We start from the raw sequence: 22,914 nt of genomic DNA on the forward strand, positions 1-22,914 counted from the left end.
ATTAGAGAGAATCGTCATATCCGCATTTTAAACAATCGTTACATAATTAAAAGAAGTCAGTCTTTTGTTGCTGCCTTTACTCTTTCCTAAGACAGAAATATCCTACTGTTGGTAACGAGTATTATTTCCTCTTTGACGGATTTTCAGGTAAGCTCGTTTGGACTCGTTTTAAACTTTTTTTTTTCGAGGGGACCGCTAGAGAGATTTTTTTTAGGCGAACCGCTAAATAGAATTTGTACGAGGCCTCAATTTGTATTGAGTGTATAGGCGTCAGAGAGAACAAAGTTCAACAGGGCTTCCACGAGGCCCGACCCAGGCCCATATTCATATTATCCTCTTCCGTCGCCTTCGTTCCCCCTCGTCTCCCTGTACCCTGTCCCTCCACTCCGCTCTCCGCTCCCTCCAAAACCCCAGCAGAATGGAGGCGAAGGCGCTCCCCCTCACGCACTTCCGCGCGCGGGCGGGCTCGCCGCTCCTCCTCTCCGCGGACGCCAGCTCCGCCGCGCGCAAGGGCTCCGGCGCGCCAGGTACCCCGCATTCCTCCATGGTATCGCAGGCTGTTCCGCTCGGGGCTAATCGGGGGATTGTTTCGCCGCGTGTGTTTTGGGCAGGGAGGAGCATGGCCTCGAGGTACGACGCGGGAGCGCCTCCGAGCAGAGCAGGTACAGTGGCGGAGCCGATGTTGCAGCTTAATTTTGCGGTTTGTTTGGTCGGTTATCGCTGTTGTCTGATCCAAATCTCCTGTGTACTAATGTACTTCATCTTTATTTTAAGCTGATTGTCTGATCCAAATCTCCTGTGTTTTTTAGGGATGAATGGAGTTCCAAAGCTTAATCCCAAATTCTCCACCAAAAGAGCAGGTGAAGAGCGCTGCTTGAAATTATGTAGCTAAGTTGCTCACTTTAACCGATTTTCCGTGTTTACGCAGGGACAAGTAAGGTTCCAATTATTAATTTCGAGGTTTCTCATCACAGAGCAGGTAAAATGTCAATCTAATGTTTTTTTACTTTGCTAATCATATTTCCCTTACTTGTATGAATCTCTAGCGATGATCTAATTTATTGGAATTATTTTAATCATGATTCATATTGTTTGTGTTGTTGGAGCAGTTGCAGCGGTGAGGTTGCTAAGAGCTGATAAGGGGAAGGCGTTTGTTGATCTTTTAAATGAGAAAGCAAACGATTCTGGGGAAAATGAGATGGGCTATGTAGAGAGGACGTTAGGGTTCAGTACACGGCATTTGGATGACAGGGATATACGATTGGTAAAATTCATATATTTCACATGTTGGAATGTTTGTTCTGTCTATGAATTTCAGTTGTTTAGGGGCACTTACACTATGTTGGGTTATTGCTGGGAAGTAGGAATATAATGCTGTGAGAGAAACAGCACTTTTGTTGCATCAATGTAATGATCTTATTTGTATTCGATGAACATATAGCTAACTAGTTGTCAGTTTTGTTTCTTCATTTTCTTTATCATTCTACCTGTGATATAGAGTGTCATGATGAACATATTGCACAAATGGCTCAGCAACACTGTAAAAGTACAAAACACCTAAGATGGCTTGTCTATGCCTGCATAGGAATTCAAACCTTCTGATTCTCTTATGGTTGGATTGTTAGGTTACTGTCATAGTAGCTGGAACTGTACGTTGGAAACGCTACATTGATTATCTTATCATGTCACTCTGTAGTGAAGAGAAGGTGTTCAGCAATATGGAACCGCTGCTGCTGCAGGTTTGTCCTATTTTTCTTACAGCATATAATCTCAGAATACCCATTGAAATGTTTACTCCTGCTTGTAAAATATTAGAGTCTAACACTTCTGATTTCAGATATTGCGAATTGGCTTCTTTGAAATTCTCAAACTTAATGTACCAGCTTATGCTGTCGTTGATGAGGTATGTTGATAGTATTTAACATGTACTAGAATTAAGTTAGCCCTTCGTCTGGATTTTGGTTTACCAGAATGTTAAATGCGGCAACTGGTATCTCTTAATTAAAGTGATTTCCTTCCTATTTATTTAAGTTCCAAAGAAAAAATGTGGGCATGTGATACTGAGCTCTTTTCCTTGTCATTTCATAACACAAAAATTACATTAAACGCTGGATATAAATTATTACAACAATAGCCAGTATGCTACACCCGAACCCCAAAAAGGATGATGTGGTTATGTTCCTGATTTAATATCCTGAAGATCTACCTTGTTACTGTTCTTTGTTATATGGTGGTTTTCAAACTTGGTGTGTCCATTATTTGAGGTTGACATGTAGTATTGTATTATTGTTGTCAGTTCTACTAAAGTCTGAAGCCAATGTCACCAGGCAATATATTTGCTTTATTTTCAAAAGGAACCTGATAATGTGTCTTGCAAACCGAATTTTAGAATGTAAGGCTCGCGAAAGTAGCTTTAAGGCCCGGTGCTGGGAACATGGTGAATGCGATTCTGCGTAAACTTCTGTTACTGAAGGTAAAACCTGGTCTACTCAGACTAGTCAGTAGGGTTATGCTGTAAGCCTGTAACGTTATTGTGTTGCTTTTATAATCAGGAGACAGATTCTCTTCCTCTTCCAAAGATAGAAGGTGATGATCGTGCCCAAGCTCGTGCTCTTTCCATAATTTATTCTCATCCTGTTGTAAGTTTGCTCTACTTCCTAAGCTCTAGTTCTCATCTTGTTGTAAGTTTGCTTTACTTCCTAAACTTAGTTGACTTCTGTTTTAAAATTTTAAAGCGTCAAATGCCTCGCTCGTACAATCAATAGGTTTACTGCACCGTTGATAACATTCGAATTGAACCCATGCCTGTTATCAACCAATGTCCTTGTTAACTGGGGTAATGTACCTGTGGGGACTTAAATGTACTTGCTGTTTCTGACGTTTCTTAAGAGCATAATATAGGATTGGTAGACATGTTTTGTAAACTGTAATATGTTTTTTGCTCTGCAGTGGATGGTGAGAAGGTGGATTCGATTTCTTGGAAAAGATGAAGCTCTAAAATTGATGAATTGGAATAACAGTGACCCTTATTTCAGTTTAAGGTTTTAATTTTTAAGCGTGCTCTTCTGCGAATTGCAATTTACCTGCTCGGCTGCTCTGTTTATGTGTGTGTTTCTGATTGACTGATCTTTGTGCCATAGGGTGAATACAACAAATGGCTATACAAGGGATGATCTTGTTAACCGATTGGAAGATTTGCAGGTACTTACATTAATTCTTCGTACCTGAGTTCCATCCAATTTATGGCTACGGTAGGAAAAATATAAGAGCGATGCTATTTAGCTACATAGGATTTATCCAATTTAGTAGTCATGTTGGGGTCATACTCTGCCTTGATTATTTGCATTTGGGTTTTATCACTTGGTTTTCTTTTGTGTAGGTTCACTATGAAAAGTCAATTATGGACGAATTTGTTCGCATTCGTGAGGGCATGCAGGTAAGGAAGCTGAACAGTTAGTTCCGTGATCACTGCACAACTGGTGTTTGCCAAACCAATGTGTTCTATTTATATCCTCTTAATTTCTTTTGGAACACAATATGTTTAGGATGCTTATAAATAACAGTTCAAAGTCTTCTAAATTGGATGTGGACAATAAGATACCACACTTGATTTCAGTCCAAGGAAGCGAGACGCCGGGAGCTAGTAAAAATGAATGTTTAAGAAATAAAACTAAATACTGCATTTCGATACTATTAGCTAGAAAGGAAAGGATAGCGCTATACTTCTGGTGTCTTTAGATATTATTTTGATGCTATTGCTATGGAGCACAAAGCACTATAATCCAGCATGCATTTCATTTTAGAACATTTAGTATTTTATAATACAAGTTCATTTATATTCAAGTAACCTGTGCAGCATTTGTGGGCGCACAATTTCCCCAATTCGCCCTTAATCCATAAGAAACTCTAGTGATTTTTTGGTTGCATTATTGCATTAGGTCTGCACCTTTTCTTATAATGCCTCTCAAGATACTGGCTGGTATCTTGATAGCTTAATTTCTTCCTTGCAGGCAGTCTTACAAGCTGGATTACTGAAAGAAGGCATGTGTGCCGTGCAGGATGAGAGTGCAGGCAAGTCGTGAACATTACTTGTTGACCACCTTTTATTTATTATAAATGGGATTATGATATTCAAATGATTTCACTATGACTACATGCTAATGTAGAAAGAACTATTCACTATTATGCTTTATACTCCATTACGTTAAGTATTTACCCTTTTTCCTTATACGGTTCCAAGTCTTGGTAACAACAGCAAGTTTCATTGAAGATCGCTATAGATAACCCGCACTAAGATTTACAGAACCTATTGCAGGTTTTGTTGTGTCTGTCGTCGATCCACAACCTGGGGAAACAATCATGGATTGTTGCGCTGCACCTGGCGGGAAGACTTTCTTCATGGCATCCCGGCTGGCAGGACAAGGTGAGAGATTGGAATGAGGGAGTTCAATTTCTGTTGATATTGCAACTGGAGAACTGTGGGACCTTGTGCTAGTGTCTATCTTTTCCTTTCTGGCCATGCATCTATAATGTGTTTTGTTAGTATGCTATGATTTTTGCAAAAAACTTGTGAGCAAAATGCTCAAATGAATCACTTTTCATGTGTTATTCCTGACAGCCTGCTCGGGGTGCTATGCACCGCCGGCATAATCGGTTGTTATGACCTAGTAACGTGTGCCAGTGGCTGCCATTGTTAGCTTAATTTGTCAGATATAAATCAACCAATGTATTACATTTATGTCCTTCAAATGTAGCATCTGATGCTATTTAATATGTAGCATCTGATGCTATTGAAAGGTTAGCCGGTATAAAAATTCTTCACCTTTCATCTCCACTGAAAACTAGCATTTGTGAACGTATACATTCAACACTGACTAGAAAATAGTACTTACAGGTCCAGAATAATTAAGTTTTACCAGATCTGATCTTGTTAACACATTATGTCATCGATGCGGAGCGAGCTTCTAAGTCTGGAATACATAGTATACTTGGCTTGATGATGTGCTATTATACAGGGAAGGTATCGGCTCTTGACATAAACAAAGGCCGCTTGCGAATTCTCATGGAGGCAGCAAAATGCCACAATCTTGATGATATAATCACTGATATCCATGGTGATCTTCGACTATATGCTGTAAGTTTCCAAGAAACTTCATAATTACTAGTCCATGAAAAGCCTTAAAAAGAAAGAGGAAGTCCCGTATATCCAAGAATAATGCACCGCCAGTGGAAATATTTATCAGGAATATGCCTTGCGGACTTATGAAGCTTATGCACATGACACGTACACTTGTATTGCAGAAGGAAAGCACTGCCACATATGATAAGGTATTGTTGGATGCTCCATGCTCTGGGCTGGGAGTCCTTTCCAAGGTAGCTCTCTTTATAAAGTTCACTGTTTTCGAGAACTTCGCCATCACAGAGCGTTGTACTGATCCGAATCTGGAGTTACAAGTTGGCAAATTTTGTGATGAACTGAAGTCACCTTTTCTGTTCCCAAGAGGGCAGACTTGCGTTGGAATCGGCAATTTGAAGATCTGGAGGAGTTGGTGTGTTTGCAAGATGAGCTCCTTGATTCGGCGTCGTTGTGAGATTCTTGCTGTTACAAGTTTTTAAAATTTTGTGCAAGCAAATTCATCTTGACAGCATCTAAGATTACTTTCAATGACTTCACTTGCAGGTTGGTAAAACCTGGTGGTATACTAATATACAGTACATGTTCCATTGACCATGAAGAAAATGAGAACCGGGTTACTGCTTTTGTTCAGAGGCATCCGGTATGAGTTCATATTTAAATTATGCATCGATCCTTCACAAAAGATACAAACTCAATATCCTTAACAAAAGATACAAACTCAATATTCAATTGATCTAGGCAATATGTCTGTCCTTACAATTTGGGGTCCTGTTGGTAACTTGGTACTATTAAGCATGTACATTGTTTCTCCCCAAGTATTATTATCACCAAAATTCTACTCCCTCCGGACACGACAATAATTATGGAACGGAGGGAGTAGTTGTCTTTTAGTCATAGCATGAACTGAATTTTAATCCTTATCCAGCAACTTTGCTGTCGTTCCCACTTTATGTTAGCCCTCAGTTCAGATTTAACAATGATATAGCTGCACATTTAACTCTCCGATAAAGTTTACACATTAAGCGTGCTGTAACACTTGTTTTATGTGTAACTGAACAATCTATTATCATTTCTGCAACCTTACTGGTTGGTTATGTTCACTGTCCGTCAAATCAGTTCTACGTATATACAATCAAAAGAATGCAATGAAATATTTTATGTTCTTTTCTTACTCAGTGATTATTGCATGTTAGACAACATTCACTGACATCTAATCATGTTTTATATTCATTTTACTATGATATGCTACAGGAGTTTACCCCACAGGGTGTACAAGGATTTGTTCCTGCAGAATTCATCACAGATGATGGTTTCTATTCCTCAAGTCCAACTAAGCACTCTCTGGATGGGGCATTTGCTGCTCGTCTTGTCCGGTCAATGCACTAGGACTCCTACAATTAGGTGAGCATAGGAAGAACCAAAAACCAAATATATTTTCTAATGTTTATATGAACTGAATTCCCCCCTTCAAGATGTTTATCTGACACATGCTGTAAAAATTCTCTTTCCTCTCACAGTTTCTTAGAAGAGGGTAGTCTTCTGCACTCTGTGGTCCATCTTGCTTCTTGGACTGCATGCAGTAAGTTGTATAGTAGACAGTAATGCTGAGGTCATCCTTATAGGCACGCTCCATCATTTTGATGTTGAGTGCCACAATAATGTGTGTTGTGAGCTAGATATACCTGGAGTTGTACCTGCTGGATACGTCAGCATGTGTATTAGGTAGGCCCTAGTGAAATTGTCTGATAAAGTATGTTTGTTATGTATTATTATGTCTTGTGCAGTACCAAGTGATGATCTCAAGGTAGATGATCATACATAGAAGTACGTCTAGAAATTTATCAGGTGAAGTGTACTTCAAGAGAACCATAGTTCCATAAATATATGCTACTTTGTTGGACATCAATGCCTCTTGTAGGACCTTACACTATTGGTACCAGCAGGGCCAACATCGCAAAGCTAATAGAAGCTAATGTAACTGAGAACGGCATTCTGCCTTTGTCCTTCCTCACGAACATTGCTTCATAGAATGGAATATTGGTGATCACTAGCATTCCACACAGAATGAGCTGGGGGGAAAATACATTCAAGAGTATATTCCAGCCACCTGTCAGAATTTGACTAAGCCCTCCGACTAGACAAATAAGGTTGAGTAATGCGACAGTTGCAATGATCACATATTCTGGAGCTGATGAGCCGAATTCCATGATTTCTTGCTCGTATCTCTTGGATTCGTTTTCTTCACTTACCTTCGATGTAACTGCAAATGTCATCTTCGACAGTCCTAGTAACTTCCGGACAGTGTCAGTCAAGCCATACAGATATGAGGTTATTCTTCTGACCATCCACATCCTTTGTTCATTCCACCATCCTTTTAATGTGTCTCCACATGATAATGCCTCATACAGGCTATACATATTCTTCACACATACGACATATATGAATGGTGATATCCATGGACTCGTAATCTGCATGACACAGGAGGATCGTATTAGTTGTAATAGAAAGCATATGAAACTAAACTGAGGCTTTTCCTATTCTGAATCATTACCTCTGGGAACAAGGAGATGCCTTTAAGGAGAGCTAGTGAAGGAATGATGACATAATATAGTGTTGGGATTGAATTGGGTGCCCATAATCCATAGATCGAGTAGCCCATTTGATGCCGTAACTTGATTTTTCCATGCCCAAACATGAAGGGGCAGTACTTTGAAAGAAAAATCGAGAAGCTACCCTCGCTCCATCTTTTGTGTTGCAGTAGTGTCTGAGCAAGTGTTGTTGGAGCTACACCCAGAAATGCTGGTCTTGGAGGATTGCTGTGGACTGACTTCCATCCTCTGCAATGTATTTCCAGTCCTGTGACTATATCCTCTGCTGGGTAACCATATTTGATCCCAATCTCATCTCCCCACTGTGTGTCATGTTCATAAGTGGAGGCTGCTAAAGACTTCGCTTTCTCTTCAATCTCATCTATGCTCTCTTGTGTTTTGTCTTTGATTCCTCCGTCCCAGTCCTCCTTGTAGTCTTTGGTGAACCTCCTTCCGCAAAGGATCTCCCTTCTGTGGAAACATCCAGTGCCAACATACATAGGGCCACCCACACTGTCCATACCACCCATCAGCACCTTTAGATTGAGTAGCTATGTTAGTGGTAGAACATACATGCATAATGATTGCTCATATTATGAAGAACATGAGAACGCAACTGAAGTTATAGTTTGACATCGCTGACCTGATTGGTTACTTGGTGGGAGTTCCCATATATATTATTCTTGGTCAAATTGTTATAGTTCTGGGGGAATTGCACAAATCCAATCTTGTGACCCATTTCTTCATCAAGGAAGAAGCACAATGCATCTCTGATTGTATCGTAATTGTTGGAATACATATCACAGTCCACATTCATGATGATAGGGCTGTTGCTTATCACTGATGACACTCTTATCTGCATTTTAATAGAAAATTTGTCACATTTAGAAAAATTCATTATGATCATAGAATTCCAACCTTTCATGGAACACTTGTGAATAAGTTCTTTTTCATTTCACGCTCTATTTTGTGCCTTGGTTTTCGTTTGCTACTTTGCTTGTTTTTGTTGTTGGACGAAGCCATCTTGGCAATTCTTGTAACACAAATGACGTGCAATTGGGTGCGCTTTCAAGAAAAAATGTCTAGCGGTAGGGAACAAGTTATTATTTATATCTAAAACCAACATATTTTAAGCTCACATTCATTGCATGTATTTCACAAAATGCTACTAAAGAAGTGGAGAGTTTTGCACTCCCTCAACTCTACAGACAATCCAATGACACAAAATGAATTATTAGGGTGTGAACTCCATGGTACAATTTTCTCAAAGGACAAGAAATTGCATGACAACATTTTGCTAATTTGGTTACTCTTGCAAACATTACTGTTTACTAAAAACTTCAAAATTATGAATTAGAATATGTTGCAACTAATATGCTGCTAAGAATCAGTATAAGAAAACGGGCTAATGAAAACTATAAAATTTACAATAAATTTTATGCTTAGTATGATGGGGCAAGATTATTGAGTGCACCAGAGCATTCATTGCCCCAGCTTTGAAATTATGGTGGTGCTGAGGTCGCTTCTCCCGTGCCATGTACACAAGTGTTGGTAACACATTTCCTTCGTCATCATTTGCATTTTTGTCTTTGCCCTCTATCAGAATCTAGCAAAAGAAAGAATTATATAACTTGAAACTCCCAAATAGCATGCAAGTTATTTACTCCAGAATCATGCAAACCTTTACTCAAATTTGGAGGGCAGGAAAGCTACCTGAACAATTGGCTGGTGATTTTTTGAGGTATTTTCTTGGTCCCATTCATGAAATCCTTTATGATTTTCTTTGACTTCCTCCGAAATTTTACCTGACAAAGCAGCTGTATCAATTCGCTCAGTCATATCTTCATACATCTCCTGCCCAAAAATGAAAAAGAAGTCAGTTGTCATGCCAAATGCTGAGCACTACGGGTAGGCTGCACTTAACATTAAGCATCTTATCTAGTCACATGTGTGTGCCATGCCATTCCCTGTTCAATAGCCATTTGATTACATGTGTTAAAGAAAATATGTTTGGAAAATCTGCTTACCCTGATAAGTGACCACTCCTTTGGGGTGCACATATCTTGATGCCCATCTGACTCTGAGAAGTAAGTGGCTGGTGACCTTGGCTCAATGTTATATCTCTTGCAGAATGGTATCCAATGCTTTGCAAACAAGGAGGCCTCCCACAGAGCATAGAAAGTGAGAATCGAACCTCCGTCGTCAGAAAGGTACACACTAATTTTTTCGGCTGGGTAATTGTATGCCATGAGCGATAGGACGGTGGAGATGACAAGACTCGGTGGCTCTGAGTGTGGATCTGCGGTGCATACAAAGATATCCACACAAGGTAGCCTCTCTCCATACCTTCTCCAAATGACATAGTAACTGTGTTAATGCTCAGTGCGGGAAATACATGTTTTAAAGCAGTAGAACCTTACACTTGACACTCTTATAAACCTTCAAAACAAGTCCCTACTTTGGATCTTGTTTTGGCAGAAATGAGTCTGAAGTACTCACTCCCTGGTTCATGGGTTGAGCGTTTAAGGGTGTCTCGAAATCTAAACAGATGATGGAGATGGAGCCTTTAAACCACAAAAATAATAATATTGATATAGGTCCCTTACACCCTTAAACCTCAGTGCAGAAATGTGTCTCGAAATCTAAACAGATGATGGAGATGGACCCTTTAAACCGCAAAAATAGTAATATTGATATAAGTCCTTTAAACCACCACTTTTCTTTTCTTGAGATAAGCTCTTTAAACCGGAAAGGAGGGAGTATCTACCTTCTTTTCTATAGAAAAGGCCTCTCAGTCTAGCTTATTTATTTACCTTCTAAGTTAGTGATCTCTGATCATCAACGTAAGCCCTTTGGCGTTGATAACGTCTTATCTTGCAATTATAATTCTAAACAATCTGACCATTTGCTTTAACCCTTTGTACCATAGAATAGAAACCCTTGTGCTGCACTCAAAGTTTAAAAATCAAAAGCATCAAACTTTTGTCTAATTTGTTAACAGAAAGACAGTTCTGTTATCTGGCCCGCGTAGCTTTAAAGCTAGCCTAATGTAGATTCTCAGTGCACTTAGTGTTGTGTGGTTTGAAACTCAATAGGCTGCTATCTCGTTGAAGTACAACATATTAAGAAATAAGAGTAACGCAGAAGATAACTAAATTTAAACTGCAAAAATGTCTTACATTAAGCTCATACCTATACAAAACACCCGTTAGAAATTGCCCGCTGTGTTTTGTAAAATCTGGTACATTTCTTTTCTTGAATATATGGTTCATTATTGTGGGTTGTGACACTGGTCTCTTGTACCTAACTGAGTCCAAGAGCTTCATGAAAATCAGCCAACATACTGAAATATGCGGCATGTTCATAGCACCTATAGCAGACAGCCCGGACATGGCGCGGACATGAGAGAAGAAAAAATGTCATCCAACCGGACCCCATAAATTGACTCATATATCCAGGCAGTCACCGAATCCTCAAACTTAACCCATATATGAGAGAATATGAGGGTGTCCAGTTGTCTAGGCAGTCTGGCAATCATATGGATTAGACCAACTCCATCCCCACCAATCATATGGATTAGACCGAACAATTTGGGAGACATATTGCGTGCGCGGATAAAATGTGGGTTCAAAACAAACACGTCCGGACACTATCTGAACGCGTCCGCGAGCGTAAGAAAGGGGCAGATTTGACCATTGTGGTTGTATATGCTTTCATCGTTTATGCTAAAAAAAGCAAGCTCGCTGTTTACACTATTGAGTGGTGGCCATGGCATGTATGGTCACAAACTCACAGTCCGGGCGGTGTACAGGCTAACAAATAGCGTTACTGTCAGCTCCATCACCATCGCAGGACTAGTTTGGCTTTTAACAGTCTGTCTATATCAAAAATATACGCGTATAAAATCTGAAATTTTGGCAAAAAAAAAAACAGTTTTTGTCGTCACACAGCCGGAGCATACAGCCCCCGGACGTCGTGCGTACCTGGCGGCGAGCCTGTCCCTGCAGGGGCGGCGGTGGAGGGGGCTCCAGCGCACGGACTGCGTGACGACCCAGTAGGCGGCGTAACAGAGCTCCGCCGCCAGCATGCCCAGCCACGCCGCCCTCCCCTCGCCGGCGGCCGGCACGCGCGTCGCCCGGTAGTAGAGCAGCAGGAGGATCCCGGCGGCCACCGTGACGGCGTGGAGCCTGTACACCGCCCGGCCCCCGTGCGTCTCCGTCTCGAACAGCCTCCTGCTCCTCTCCATCTTCTAGTCTCGCCTGTCGCTCTCTCAGTCTTTTGTCAACTCCTGTAGATGATGGACAGGAGCACACGCATGTAGTGAGGGGCCTGTTCGGGAGGATCTCAACTCCTGTACTTGTAGTGGACAGCCGACCAGGTGGACGCGTGGACTTCCCCACCCCACACTCCACTGGTTTGGTGGACTGGATTGCCCGTCCCACTGCCCCACTCCACGTGCACACACATCCCCACATGGCAACACCCAGTGGTCCCGTAGGGCATCTCCAACACGACTCATCAAATCGCCTCGATCGGATGGTTCGGGCACTTTCAAACCTCTAAAAGCATCTCCACGCAGACACCCTCAAGCAATTCTTTTAGCACCGGCAGTAAAAAAAAGTCCCAGCCACGCCCTCAGGACGTCGTTTTGCGCCGGATTTGAACAAAACTAGGCCGGCGACCCCAAGCCAAACCCAGGGAGCCGGGGGTGCCGACGCTATTATTTGCATGCAACAGGGCCACTGTGAGCCTCACACTCCCTCTCTCCTCTCTCTCTCTCTCTTGCATGCAACATGCCCACCCATGTGCATGCCTCTCGCCCACTTCATCTCTTTTTCCTCTCATCTCTCTTGTCTTCTAGTGTTGGGTGGGGGCATGGCTGGAAAACTTTTCACCCCCATGCCAAAATTTCCGCCGGCATGACCCCAATCGGTTGAAAAAGTGGCTCCTGGGGGGGAGGGGGCAACGAGTGGAGATGCTCTAATGCGGACAAACATTTTAGGTTGGATTGGTTCGGACATTTGAAATCCCAATGCCGGCCCCAAATCGGGGCGGGAGAGTTTGGACATTTGCTGCCTCGGCGTCCGACAACTTGCGCTCACCCTTCCCATGTCTAGAGCCCTCGGCATTGATGCCGCTCACATTGACTTGTCGCCTACCTGCATTCAAGCCCGTTCGGCCTGTGCCGCTCGAGAAGCCCACTTCAGCTTTAAAGTCGGTCGACCTCCCCTCCCAAACCCTATCCTCACCCAGTCCTCCACATCTCCCAAATCTCCCAGTCCTCCACATCTCCCAAATCTGCCGCACACCGCACCTCCAATGGCCACCGCGATGGACAAGAAGATGCCTGAGGAAGATAACGAGCACACTCGGGCGTGGTGGTTGCTTGGCGGCTACCACTCAACACAGCCACCGCCACGCCAGGGCTCCAGATCCGAATGTGGCGCTATCCCCGGTCACCGGGTCCACTCAACGCAGCCACCGCCACGCCAGGGCTCCAGATCCGATATGCGGCGCTATCCCCGGTCACCGGGTCCGTCTTCGTCCACCGTGAAGGAGAAGCGGGTTGACAAGGAGGAGATCGACTTGGCCAAGCTCGCGACGAGGACTCGGCAGCCGCAGCCGCCCATGCCCTGCGGCGGCGACGGATGGCGAGTTCCAGCAGCACATGCGGATTGCACTGCGGAACTCGTTGAGTGACTAGGGTCTGGCGCTGTCATCTCCTCTATGCAACCATGGTGTCCAGATTAGACTCCGCGTGTAGTCATCCCTGTCGCCCCGATGCCTGGCCCCAATGAAGCAAGAGTCATCCCAGCCGAAGCCGCGTAGCCGCCTTGACTACTATCTGAGCGGTAGTGGCTAGCGTTGCGCATCGTCCTTGTCGTCGAGGGTAGGGAGATGCCTCACCAAGGCGGAGGCACGTCTAGAGCGACACCGGGTGCAGCGCTTGGCGGTGTTCGCCAAGACTGACATGCTGCCGCCCTAGGTCCTTGCTGAGGCTTGGGCCTTCGATAGGTGCAAGACCATCGAGAAATGGTTGCCCACTGTCAGCGCCGTCTGAACTAGCAGCTCCTCTTGTCGAGCTGGTCGAGACCGAGCGCTCGATCCACCTCGAAGCCAACAAGAAGCGACCCAAGGTGGAAGAGGCTGCCGAGCGTTTGCGCTGGGAGCGCAACGCCCCGGCCGTGGACAGATATCGCGATGGCTGGAGTTGTATCCTCCACTGGCGCGACTACGCGACTCAATGACAACGGTGACTGCGGTGCCGGTGGGCTTGAAGGCCATGCCTAAGAGGTGGTCGTGTGCTACTTAGCCTAGTTTTAGTTTAGTTATGTTAAGTTAAATTTTGAGTAGTTTGGATGAAACCGTTAAATTTTATCTAATATGCACGTAATATATCGTATTATGTTTAATTTTGTGTGTGATTCGTGTTTGAAATGTTCGGACGAGGGAAATTATGAAGACAATTTTGTATGGCCGACGCCCAGCCAGATGTCCGCGGACACGTCAAATTGGTCATACGGTGCAATATACAACAGGTACCTTAAACCCATTCAACAAAACTAAGTGAGACAAAGATCTAAAAGCCACAGTGAGAACACTCAATGATTCGAACGTGATATGATGATCCAAATGGCTAGATCCTATGTATCCAGCTAATGGTCTGATCCTATACAAGTTGCCCCGTAAAATATGTTGTAAAGAAATCTCTAATATTCCGATTCACATAGATATGGTGATTTTGGGCACTGCACAATCTTCAACAAGTTACTTTCATAGTTAATATTCTTACAAATATGTTGGTAAGAAGATATAGAAAATAAAATGTATTGTGAAACTGTTTTCATTGGTACAACTTTGCTTAATTATTGTGAAGAGTTTCCTCTTAGTCAGTGCTCTCGTTGGCAAGATCTAAGAAATGACAGGATACAAGAGAGGGAGAGGTGGTTGAAAGGGGATCATGATTTGAGGCGGGCACAAGTGGGATGAGAAGGGGTTAGGTGCAGCATTGTGGATGAAAATAGAGGGTTCACGCAAAATGTCCATGTCCTGGCCACCTTGCTAAATCTGGACAACTCATTCTTTCAATGGTGCAGACGATTGGATCCTATGTATTCATGTGTCCACCTAAAGCCCTGATTTCGTACAAGTTGCTCCCATACTGGGATTTCGCTAGTGCTAGAGGAGATTGAGTTAGATCTGGCATTGATTGCATTGGTGTTCTTGACATTTCCTGTTTGGGTATTTTTATTTTCACAGGGGTAATTTGATCCATGGTTAATCCTGAGTCGAAGGGCTTATGCAAATTGCCTCTGCCCAACCCGGGGCTGCGCCACATATAAATACAATTGCCCATGAAACTATCAGAGCAAGTGTTCCAAGAGAACCATAAACCATACCAACTTGAGTACTTATTACACACTGATGCCTCTTGTGGGGCCTTAAACTATTGTTGCCAGTAAGGCCAACATCACAAAGCCAATAGAAGCTAGTGTAACTGGGAATGGTATTCTGCCTTTGTCCTTCCTCAGGAACATTGCTTCATAGAATGGGATACTGGTGATCACCACCATCCCACAGAGAATGAGCTGTGGAAAAAGTGCATCCAAGTGTTCATTCCATCCACCTTTCATGACTTTACTTAGCCCTCCCAGCAGGCACACAAGGTTGAGTAACGTGATAGTCCCGATGATCACATATTCTGGATCCGACGACCCGAATTCCATAATCTCTTGCTCATACCTCTTTGACTCGTCTTCATCGCTTACCTTCGGTGTAACCACAAAATTCATCTTTGACAGTCCAAGTAACTTCCGGAGATTGTCAAGGACTCCAAAGAGGTACGAGGTTATTCTTTTGACCAACCACATCCTCTGTCCATTCCACCATCCTTTTAGCGTGTCTCCAGATGATAGTGCCTCATATAGGCTGTACATGTTCTTCACGCAGAAGACATATACGAAGGGTGCGATCCATGGACTTGTAATCTGAACAACACATGAATATTACATCAGTTTTTTAATACAAAACATATATGTAACTAAGGTGAGGCCTTTCCATAGTATGAATCATTTACCTCTGGGAAAAGGGAGGTGCCTTTGAGGAGGGCCAGTGAAGGGATGATAACATAATATAGTGTAGCGAGCGAATTGGGTGCCCATAGTCCATAGATATGGTAGCCCATCTGATGCTGTAGCTTGGTTTTTCCATGCGCAAACAAGAAGACGTTGTACTTTGAAAGGAAAATCGAGAAGATACCCTCGCTCCATCGCTTGTGTTGCAGTATCGTCTGAGCAAGTGTTGTTGGACCTACACCCATAAACGCTGGTTTTTTAGGATTGTTGTAGACCGACTCCCATCCTCTGCAATGTATTGCGAATCCGGTGTTTACATCCTCCACCACGCAACCATATTTTACCCCAATCTCGTCTCCCCACTGCGTGCCGTGTTCATATGTGCAGGCTGCTAAAGACTTGGCTTTCTCTTCAGTCTCATCTATGCTCTCTTGTAATTTGTCCTTGATCCCTGCATTCCAGTCTTCTTGGTAGTCTTCGGTGAACTTCCTGCCGCAAAGGATCTCCCTTCTGTGGAAACATCCAGTGCCAATATACATAGGACCACCCAAACTGTCCATACCACCCATCTCCACCTTTTAAATTGAAGTAGCCATGTTAGTGTCAATAATATAATATGGAGAACATGAGAATTGTAAATGAGGTTACAATTTGGCACTACTGACCTCATTGATGACATGGAGGGAGTTCCCATATATGTTATTCTTGCTCAGATTGTTATAGTTCTGAGGGTACTGCACAAATCCGATCTTGTGACCCATTTCTTCATCAAGGAAGAAGCACAGTGCATCTCTGACCGCATCGTTGTTGTTGGAGTACATATCGCAGTCCACATTCATGATGATAGGGCTGTTGCTTATCACTGATGATACCCTTATCTGCATTTAAGTAGAAAAATTGACACATTTTAGTTTAAGTCCACAAAAGCATTACAACCTTTCATAGAATATAAAATTGTTATCTAATTCCCTCAAAAAGTTTGTCATCTAATTGGCCACGATAATTGAACACGACAACACCGATTCCATTCCAATAGGCTAAATTGGTGTGGCGTCAAGCTACTCTTAGTCTCTCACTGTCTCCTGCTTGGCGGAGGGCAAAAGAATGGAAACAGTGCATCACCGTGTGCTTTTTAGATGTATCAGCAAGTGTATACATTGGGTGTATGGTATTAGCTAACTTCTTTATAGCTTCTGAACATTCAAAAACCAAAAATTATCGAAATCATAGTAGGGAAACCTAACTGTCTTCCTAAAAAAACATAGAGGTGTATGCATGTGTATGCATATGATTTGTGATAACAAATATACGTTTGCACGCAGCATTGACAATTGTGTTTTGTATGCATCCATTGATATGGTGCCCATTTTGGATTTTACTCGATGTCTTTGGTGTCACTAGAAGATGAGTAGACATCATCTACTCAAATTTGTGTGTACATAAGCGTAGTCCGATTACAACTTGGATTTCAGTGCTGTCCAACAGACATTGATTTGATTGCATGGGCTACTCATATGAATGCATACCACACCTCGGAACTTGAGCGATGCGACAAGAGGTCTATGCTCCTTGTGTTTGTGTACCTTTATTAACATACGGTAAGTGACTAATGCGGCATCAACCAACTTTTTCTAATTGATTTTGGCACACATCTCGCTGCAACAGATCCACTGACAATAAGCCCAGGGACTATTTCCCTATTGAGGCTTTCTGACTGTACCAACATATTTTAAGCATACATTCACTGCATTTATATTTCATAAAAGACTGGAGAAGCGGAGGTTTTCTCAACTCTAATTCTCTCAACTACTTGGGGAAATTCTATTGTGGACTATTGATACAAAGAGGTGAAACTGAATGAAGAAAGCACAACACACCATTTTGTTACTCTTGTCCAGTAATACAGTTTATCAAAAACTTCAGATTATAAATTAGAATATGGTGCAGGTGCAACTAGTATTTCGCCAAGAATCAGTATTAGAAAATGAGTTTACTAATGAAAACTATGAAGCTTACAGTGAACTGTCTACTTAGTGTGAAGGGTAAGGTTAGTAAGTTTACCAGAGCATTCATGGCCCCAGCTTTGAAGTTATGGTGGTGTTGAGGCCTCTTCTCACGCGCCATGTAAACAAGTGTTGGTAGCACCTTTCCTTCATTATCAACTGCATTTTGGTCCTTGCCGTCTATCAGAATCTAACAAAAGAAACAAGTTTAGAACTTCAGACTCACAAATACCATACAAGTTATTTACTCCAAAATCATGGAAACCTTTACTCCATTCTGGAGGGCATGATAGGTACTCCCTCCGTCTGAAAATACTTGTCATCAAAATAGATAAAAAGAGATGTATCTATAACCAAAATATGTCTAGATACATCCTCTTTTATCCATTTTGATGACAAGTATTTCCGGACGGAGGGAGTACCTGAACAATTGGCTGGTGATTCTTTGAGGAGATTTCCTGGTTCCATTCATAAAACCCTTTATGCCTTGCTTTGATTTCTTCGGGAACTTTGCCCGACATGACAGCCGTGTCAATTCGCTCAGTCATTTTGTCAAACATGTCCTGCCCAAAAGATGAAATAGTATCAGTTGCCATGCCAAATGTCGAGCACTATATATAATAATCTTGTCATCACCAGTGTATGTCAATTTATTCCCTGTTCAATAGCCATTTGATGCACGTGTTTTAAAAACAAGAAGATGTTTGCAATATCTGCTTACCTTGATCAATGACCATTCTTTTGGGGTGCACAGTTCTTGATGCCCATCTGACTCTGAGAAGTAAGCGGCCGGTGACCTTGGCTCAATGTTATATCTCTTGCAGAATGGCAGCCAGTGCTTTGCAAACAAGGAGGCCTCCCACATGCCATACAAAGTGAGAATCGAGCCTCCGTCGTCAGAAAGGTACACGCTTAATTTCTCGGGCGGGTAATTGTACGCCATGAGCGATAGGATGGTGGAGACGACGAGGCTTGGTGGTTCCGAGTAGGGGTCCGCAGTGCACACAAAGATGTCCACACACGGTAGCCTTTCTCCGTGCCTTGTCCAAATGACAAATTAACCGTGTTAGTGCTGAGCATGACAAATAGTATGTGCATGTTTGGATGATGAAATATATGAAAACAGGTCCCTGGTAAGCTAGTTTTTAAATTCAATTTTGCTACCCGGGATATGCAAATTGCTCTGGTTTGCCATGATGGGACGGTGTTCCTATCAGCTGACGAGTCCCTGCCGGAGCTTGGACCAAACCAGACAACCGAACTGAAATTTAAATTCTGCAGCGTTGATTCCGATCCACTTGTTAAATGCATTTACTAGTACTCCCTCCGTCCCAAAATTCTTATCTTAGATTTATCTAGATATGGATGTATCCAACACTAAGTGATGAATAGATACATCCGTATGTAGACAAATCTAAGACAAAATTTTTGGGACGGAGGGAGTACATTTTAGGAGATCTTTTTGAATATGTATTTAGAGAGGGAGCTCTCTTTATCAAAAAGCAAAAACAAAAAAAGAAGAAGTCTTAACCAACTGCTCTTGTATCTCTCGTCGTAAGAAAGGGTGTGAAAAAATAATTAGTGTATATATATACGAGTATGTTGAGCATGGCAAGATTGTACGTATCTTGTTGTGCATGAAACTGATGAGACGTCACCTTCCCGTTACACACACAGTCCGTGCATTAGCTAAGATTGCTGGGTGTTGATGCTGGCGTGCCTGCCTCGGCGTGGTGCATGAGGCCAGGCCAGCAGTACAAATCGGAACACGCGGCGCGGTAGACGCACGCACGGTACGGTGTAGCCAGCCAGGGGCACTGGAGGCAACAACACTCGTGTGGCTACTGGTGGCCAGTGCAAGTGCAACTATGGCACGACAGCACACGTTTGTTCTGCCTTCATTGCCACTGAGAAGCTGACTAGGGGATGTAAATAGCAAATAAATGGTGTCCGCAAGTCCCAAGCTCTGTAGTTCATTTTTCCGGAAAAAAACAAAATTTTAAACTGTTAGCTTACATAGTGGGATTAAACAGGACCCGGTTGACATCTGAGGTTAGGTCCCCGTGCGCTGGACGCCATTGATCACTGCCGGTCTGGCTGACCGCTCCCTTGCTCCTGGCCGGTAGGCAAAGCTGTCCTGCCCAGACGGCGGCCCGTTGGCCGTTACACGCACGGACAAGTGCATGTGGGAGTGGGAGGGACGTGGTGGTTTCTTCTTCTTCTTCATCAGATAAATGCAAAGGCAAAGGCAAGATGAGCAGCATGCACTCTGGTTACTACACAAGTCCTACGCACGACGACGACGACGTGTCACCTGAGCTAACGTACGGATTAGGCAACAACGTAGTGGTAGGAGTAAGCAAGGGCCGGGAAACACGTCCGTACGCCTGCGCGCAACTGCATCATCTCTTGTTTCGAAGAAGAAGAAAAGATGAGAGCTGTTTGACATATATATCTCTCGATCATGCAGCCGCGTCGTTCGGTCATAAGCCATGCATAGCGCGGACGGACGTGGTTCATACCTGGCGGCGAGCCTGTCGATGAAGGGGCGGCGGCGGACGGGGCTCCAGCGCACGGACTGCGTGACCACCCAGTAGGCGGCGTACCAGAGCTCCGCCGCCAGCATGCCCAGCCACGTCGCCCTCCCCTCGCCGGCGGCCGGCACGTGCGTCGCCCGGTAGTAGAGCACCAGGAGGATCCCGGCGGCCACCGTGACGGCGTGGAGCCTGTACGCCGCCCGGCCCCCGTGCGTCTCCGTCTCGAACAGCCTCCTGCTCCTCTCCATCTCGGCTCTCTCGCTCTCTCTATCGGCTGGCCGTCTCAAACTTTCCCGGGGACAGGAGAGGAGGTGCTGGGCACTGGGCAGGAGCGCGTATATATATATGCTCCCCGCGAGGAAGGGGGAGGCATGCATGATTCAGCACCGATACGCCCGGATACGCCTGGATACGCGTATCCTGCAGAATCCCATCCTTTTCGAATTATTAAAAAAAAGATATAAAATCGGGATACGGCCTAGATACGGTGCGGACCCGGCAGCCAACCTCCGGTGACCATGCTGCTGCCCAGTTCTACTCCCGATACCAACCATGATCGAGCAGGTAACCTCGATGGCTGCTAGCTAGTCAGGGTGTGCATTCGCTCTTTTCGGTTTGATTCGGTTCGGTTTACACGGTTTTTATACTTTGATTCATATGGTTTTATACATAGATACGGTCCGGTTTCGGTAATAATCAAAGTTGATGCGAATTTTTGAACAACGCATATTTTTTTATCGTCAGATTATTCAATGGGTGTATGTGGGTCTTTTTTTAGAACTGTACGTAGATTAAATCATTAGATGGCAAACATGATTTCTTTTTTGCATGGTAATACATGTCTCATTCATATCATAAAGATTAAAGTACAAATTATGTAAGGACTGACATGACAAAACTAAAAAGATAACAGAACATCTCTGAGCTTGACACCAACGCCCATCACCTGCCTCCGGCACCACGACAACAACCACCGAAGAAAAGAATGATGGATCACCTCCTCACCCGAGCTCGACGCGGCTCCATCGCAGATATGCAGCTTTGCGGATCTCCAAGATGGCTCACCAAAAGTGAAGCCCTTACCATTGAATGAATCAGACCGGGGCAACATCCCGGACACGCCATTAAACTCCAGATCTGACACCCCACCGAGACTAAGACGTCGCAGAAGGAAACCATATCTCCATCCACGAACCACGAATCCAACACATGTTTCGTCTTCCAGATGTCGTCGATGCAGACCACAATCTGCATCCGCTTCCGGACTACCTCCCAAGCTCCGCGCCGACACTGGAGCAAACACCGTCGCAATGGCGGAGCCCGAGGACACAGGTCCACCACAAGGATGCACCCGCCGCCACGCCATCCTTGTTTGAACAGACTGATTTCCAAATCCATCCCTAACCATAGGACCGATGACCTTTTCAAGGAAGAATCCGAAGAATCTTTATTCAGCGCTTCATCATCGCCGCCGAAGCAAAGACGATGAACAGCCTAAAAACCTAGACTACGAGGGAGTAAAAACGGTCCACATGCGTTGATCCGGCGACCCCCCTCACCACCGACGATCGAGGTCGTCGGCGGCTGGAAGATTGGGGAGCCGCCGGAGAACGGCGCTGGAAGATTGGGCTCTCCTGGCGGCGGCTAGGGTTCCAGCCGCCAGGGACAGGGCGGCGGCTAGGGTTTATACGGTTTTATACATAGATATGGTTTGGTTTCGGTAATAACCAAAGTTTTTTTATCAGATTATTCAATCTATGCATGTAGGTTAGTATTTTCTTTTGAGAACTGTGTACGTAGATTAAATCATTAGATGGCACGCATGATTTGGTGATATATGTACGTACGGTGGTGCACCAGTTTGAGCATATATGACTGATGAGGCATTGACAGAGATGTACGATATGAGCTTTCAGAAACGAAAGGAAAGCACACGGCAAGTGCGAAAGGCCAGTGCTCCGCCGGGTCTCCCCTCTCTCTCTCCTCCTTCCTCGCCGCCGCCCCCTCTCGCGTCGCCCCGCGTGCGACCGAGAGGGAACCCTAGCCGCCGCCGCTGGGTCTCCCCCTCTCTCTCCTCCTCCCTCGCCGCCGCCTGAGGGCACGGCCGGGCGAAGCCCGGCCGTCGCCGGCGGCGGCGGGGTTCCTCGTCTCCTCGCGCGGCGACTTCGGCGCGGGTTGCGGCGGCTGGTCGGGGACGCAGCGCTTGGCGACGGGCACGGCGGCGTGGCTGCTCATCGGCGTTGAGGTGCGGCGGCGGTGCAAGCTGGCGACGGGACATGCGGCGCGGTGGTGGCGCGCTCGTGCTGGCCGGGGATGGCGTGCGCGTCTCTGGCGGCGGCGCTCAGATCCGGTCGCCTCGAGGCGCGGTCGGGGGCGCACTAGGCTGCGGGCGGCCGCCCTCTGCCGTGTATGCTGGTGGGGGGTGGCGGCGCTGCAGTGCGGGTGCTGCAGGCCAGCGGGTGGTGATGGCGCGTCCGGATCTGCCCCTGACGCTGCGGGCTGCGGGTGGCCTGGGCCGCGGGCGGCCCTTTCGCCGGAGCATGATGGTGAGGGGGCGGCGCGGCAGCGGTGGAG

At 44.7% G+C, this 22,914-nt stretch overlaps 3 protein-coding genes across 5 annotated transcripts; 1 reads left to right on the plus strand and 2 right to left on the minus strand.

Moving 5' to 3' along the window:
* Window positions 1-307: 307 nt before the first annotated feature.
* Window positions 308-18,813, plus strand: LOC123112306 (probable ribosomal RNA small subunit methyltransferase B). 3 transcript variants are annotated; one of them, XM_044533255.1, is made up of 20 exons: window positions 308-527; window positions 612-662; window positions 810-860; window positions 929-979; window positions 1,110-1,264; window positions 1,626-1,739; window positions 1,838-1,903; window positions 2,390-2,473; window positions 2,553-2,639; window positions 2,950-3,041; window positions 3,141-3,201; window positions 3,380-3,436; window positions 4,011-4,071; window positions 4,316-4,423; window positions 5,016-5,134; window positions 5,302-5,373; window positions 5,502-5,587; window positions 5,681-5,777; window positions 6,389-6,538; window positions 6,655-7,037. In XM_044533255.1, the coding sequence occupies exons 1-19, from the start codon at window positions 419-421 to the stop codon at window positions 6,521-6,523; spliced, it is 1,656 nt and encodes a 551-aa protein (XP_044389190.1). In that variant the 5' UTR covers window positions 308-418; the 3' UTR covers window positions 6,524-6,538; window positions 6,655-7,037. The 3 variants fall into 3 exon arrangements, with proteins under 3 accessions (XP_044389190.1, XP_044389192.1, XP_044389191.1); XM_044533257.1 differs by lacking the exon at window positions 6,655-7,037 and adding an exon at window positions 18,628-18,813 and having other exon boundaries at window positions 328-527; XM_044533256.1 differs by lacking the exon at window positions 6,655-7,037 and adding an exon at window positions 9,856-10,029 and having other exon boundaries at window positions 328-527.
* Window positions 6,994-12,035, minus strand: LOC123112304 (cellulose synthase-like protein E6). The gene is made up of 7 exons (XM_044533253.1): window positions 11,709-12,035; window positions 9,753-10,071; window positions 9,439-9,579; window positions 9,200-9,331; window positions 8,369-8,581; window positions 7,689-8,261; window positions 6,994-7,605 (listed from the first exon to the last, which is right to left on the minus strand). Exons 1-7 carry the CDS (start codon window positions 11,969-11,971, stop codon window positions 7,060-7,062), a joined length of 2,187 nt encoding a protein of 728 aa, XP_044389188.1. The 5' UTR covers window positions 11,972-12,035; the 3' UTR covers window positions 6,994-7,059.
* Window positions 15,046-20,637, minus strand: LOC123112305 (cellulose synthase-like protein E6). The gene is made up of 7 exons (XM_044533254.1): window positions 20,326-20,637; window positions 18,525-18,843; window positions 18,226-18,366; window positions 17,862-17,993; window positions 16,466-16,678; window positions 15,803-16,375; window positions 15,046-15,713 (listed from the first exon to the last, which is right to left on the minus strand). The coding sequence occupies exons 1-7, from the start codon at window positions 20,586-20,588 to the stop codon at window positions 15,168-15,170; spliced, it is 2,187 nt and encodes a 728-aa protein (XP_044389189.1). The 5' UTR covers window positions 20,589-20,637; the 3' UTR covers window positions 15,046-15,167.
* Window positions 20,638-22,914: the final 2,277 nt, after the last annotated feature.

The sequence above is a fragment of the Triticum aestivum genome, chromosome 5B, assembly GCF_018294505.1.
Source record: "Triticum aestivum cultivar Chinese Spring chromosome 5B, IWGSC CS RefSeq v2.1, whole genome shotgun sequence".
Lineage (NCBI taxonomy): Eukaryota > Viridiplantae > Streptophyta > Magnoliopsida > Poales > Poaceae > Triticum > Triticum aestivum.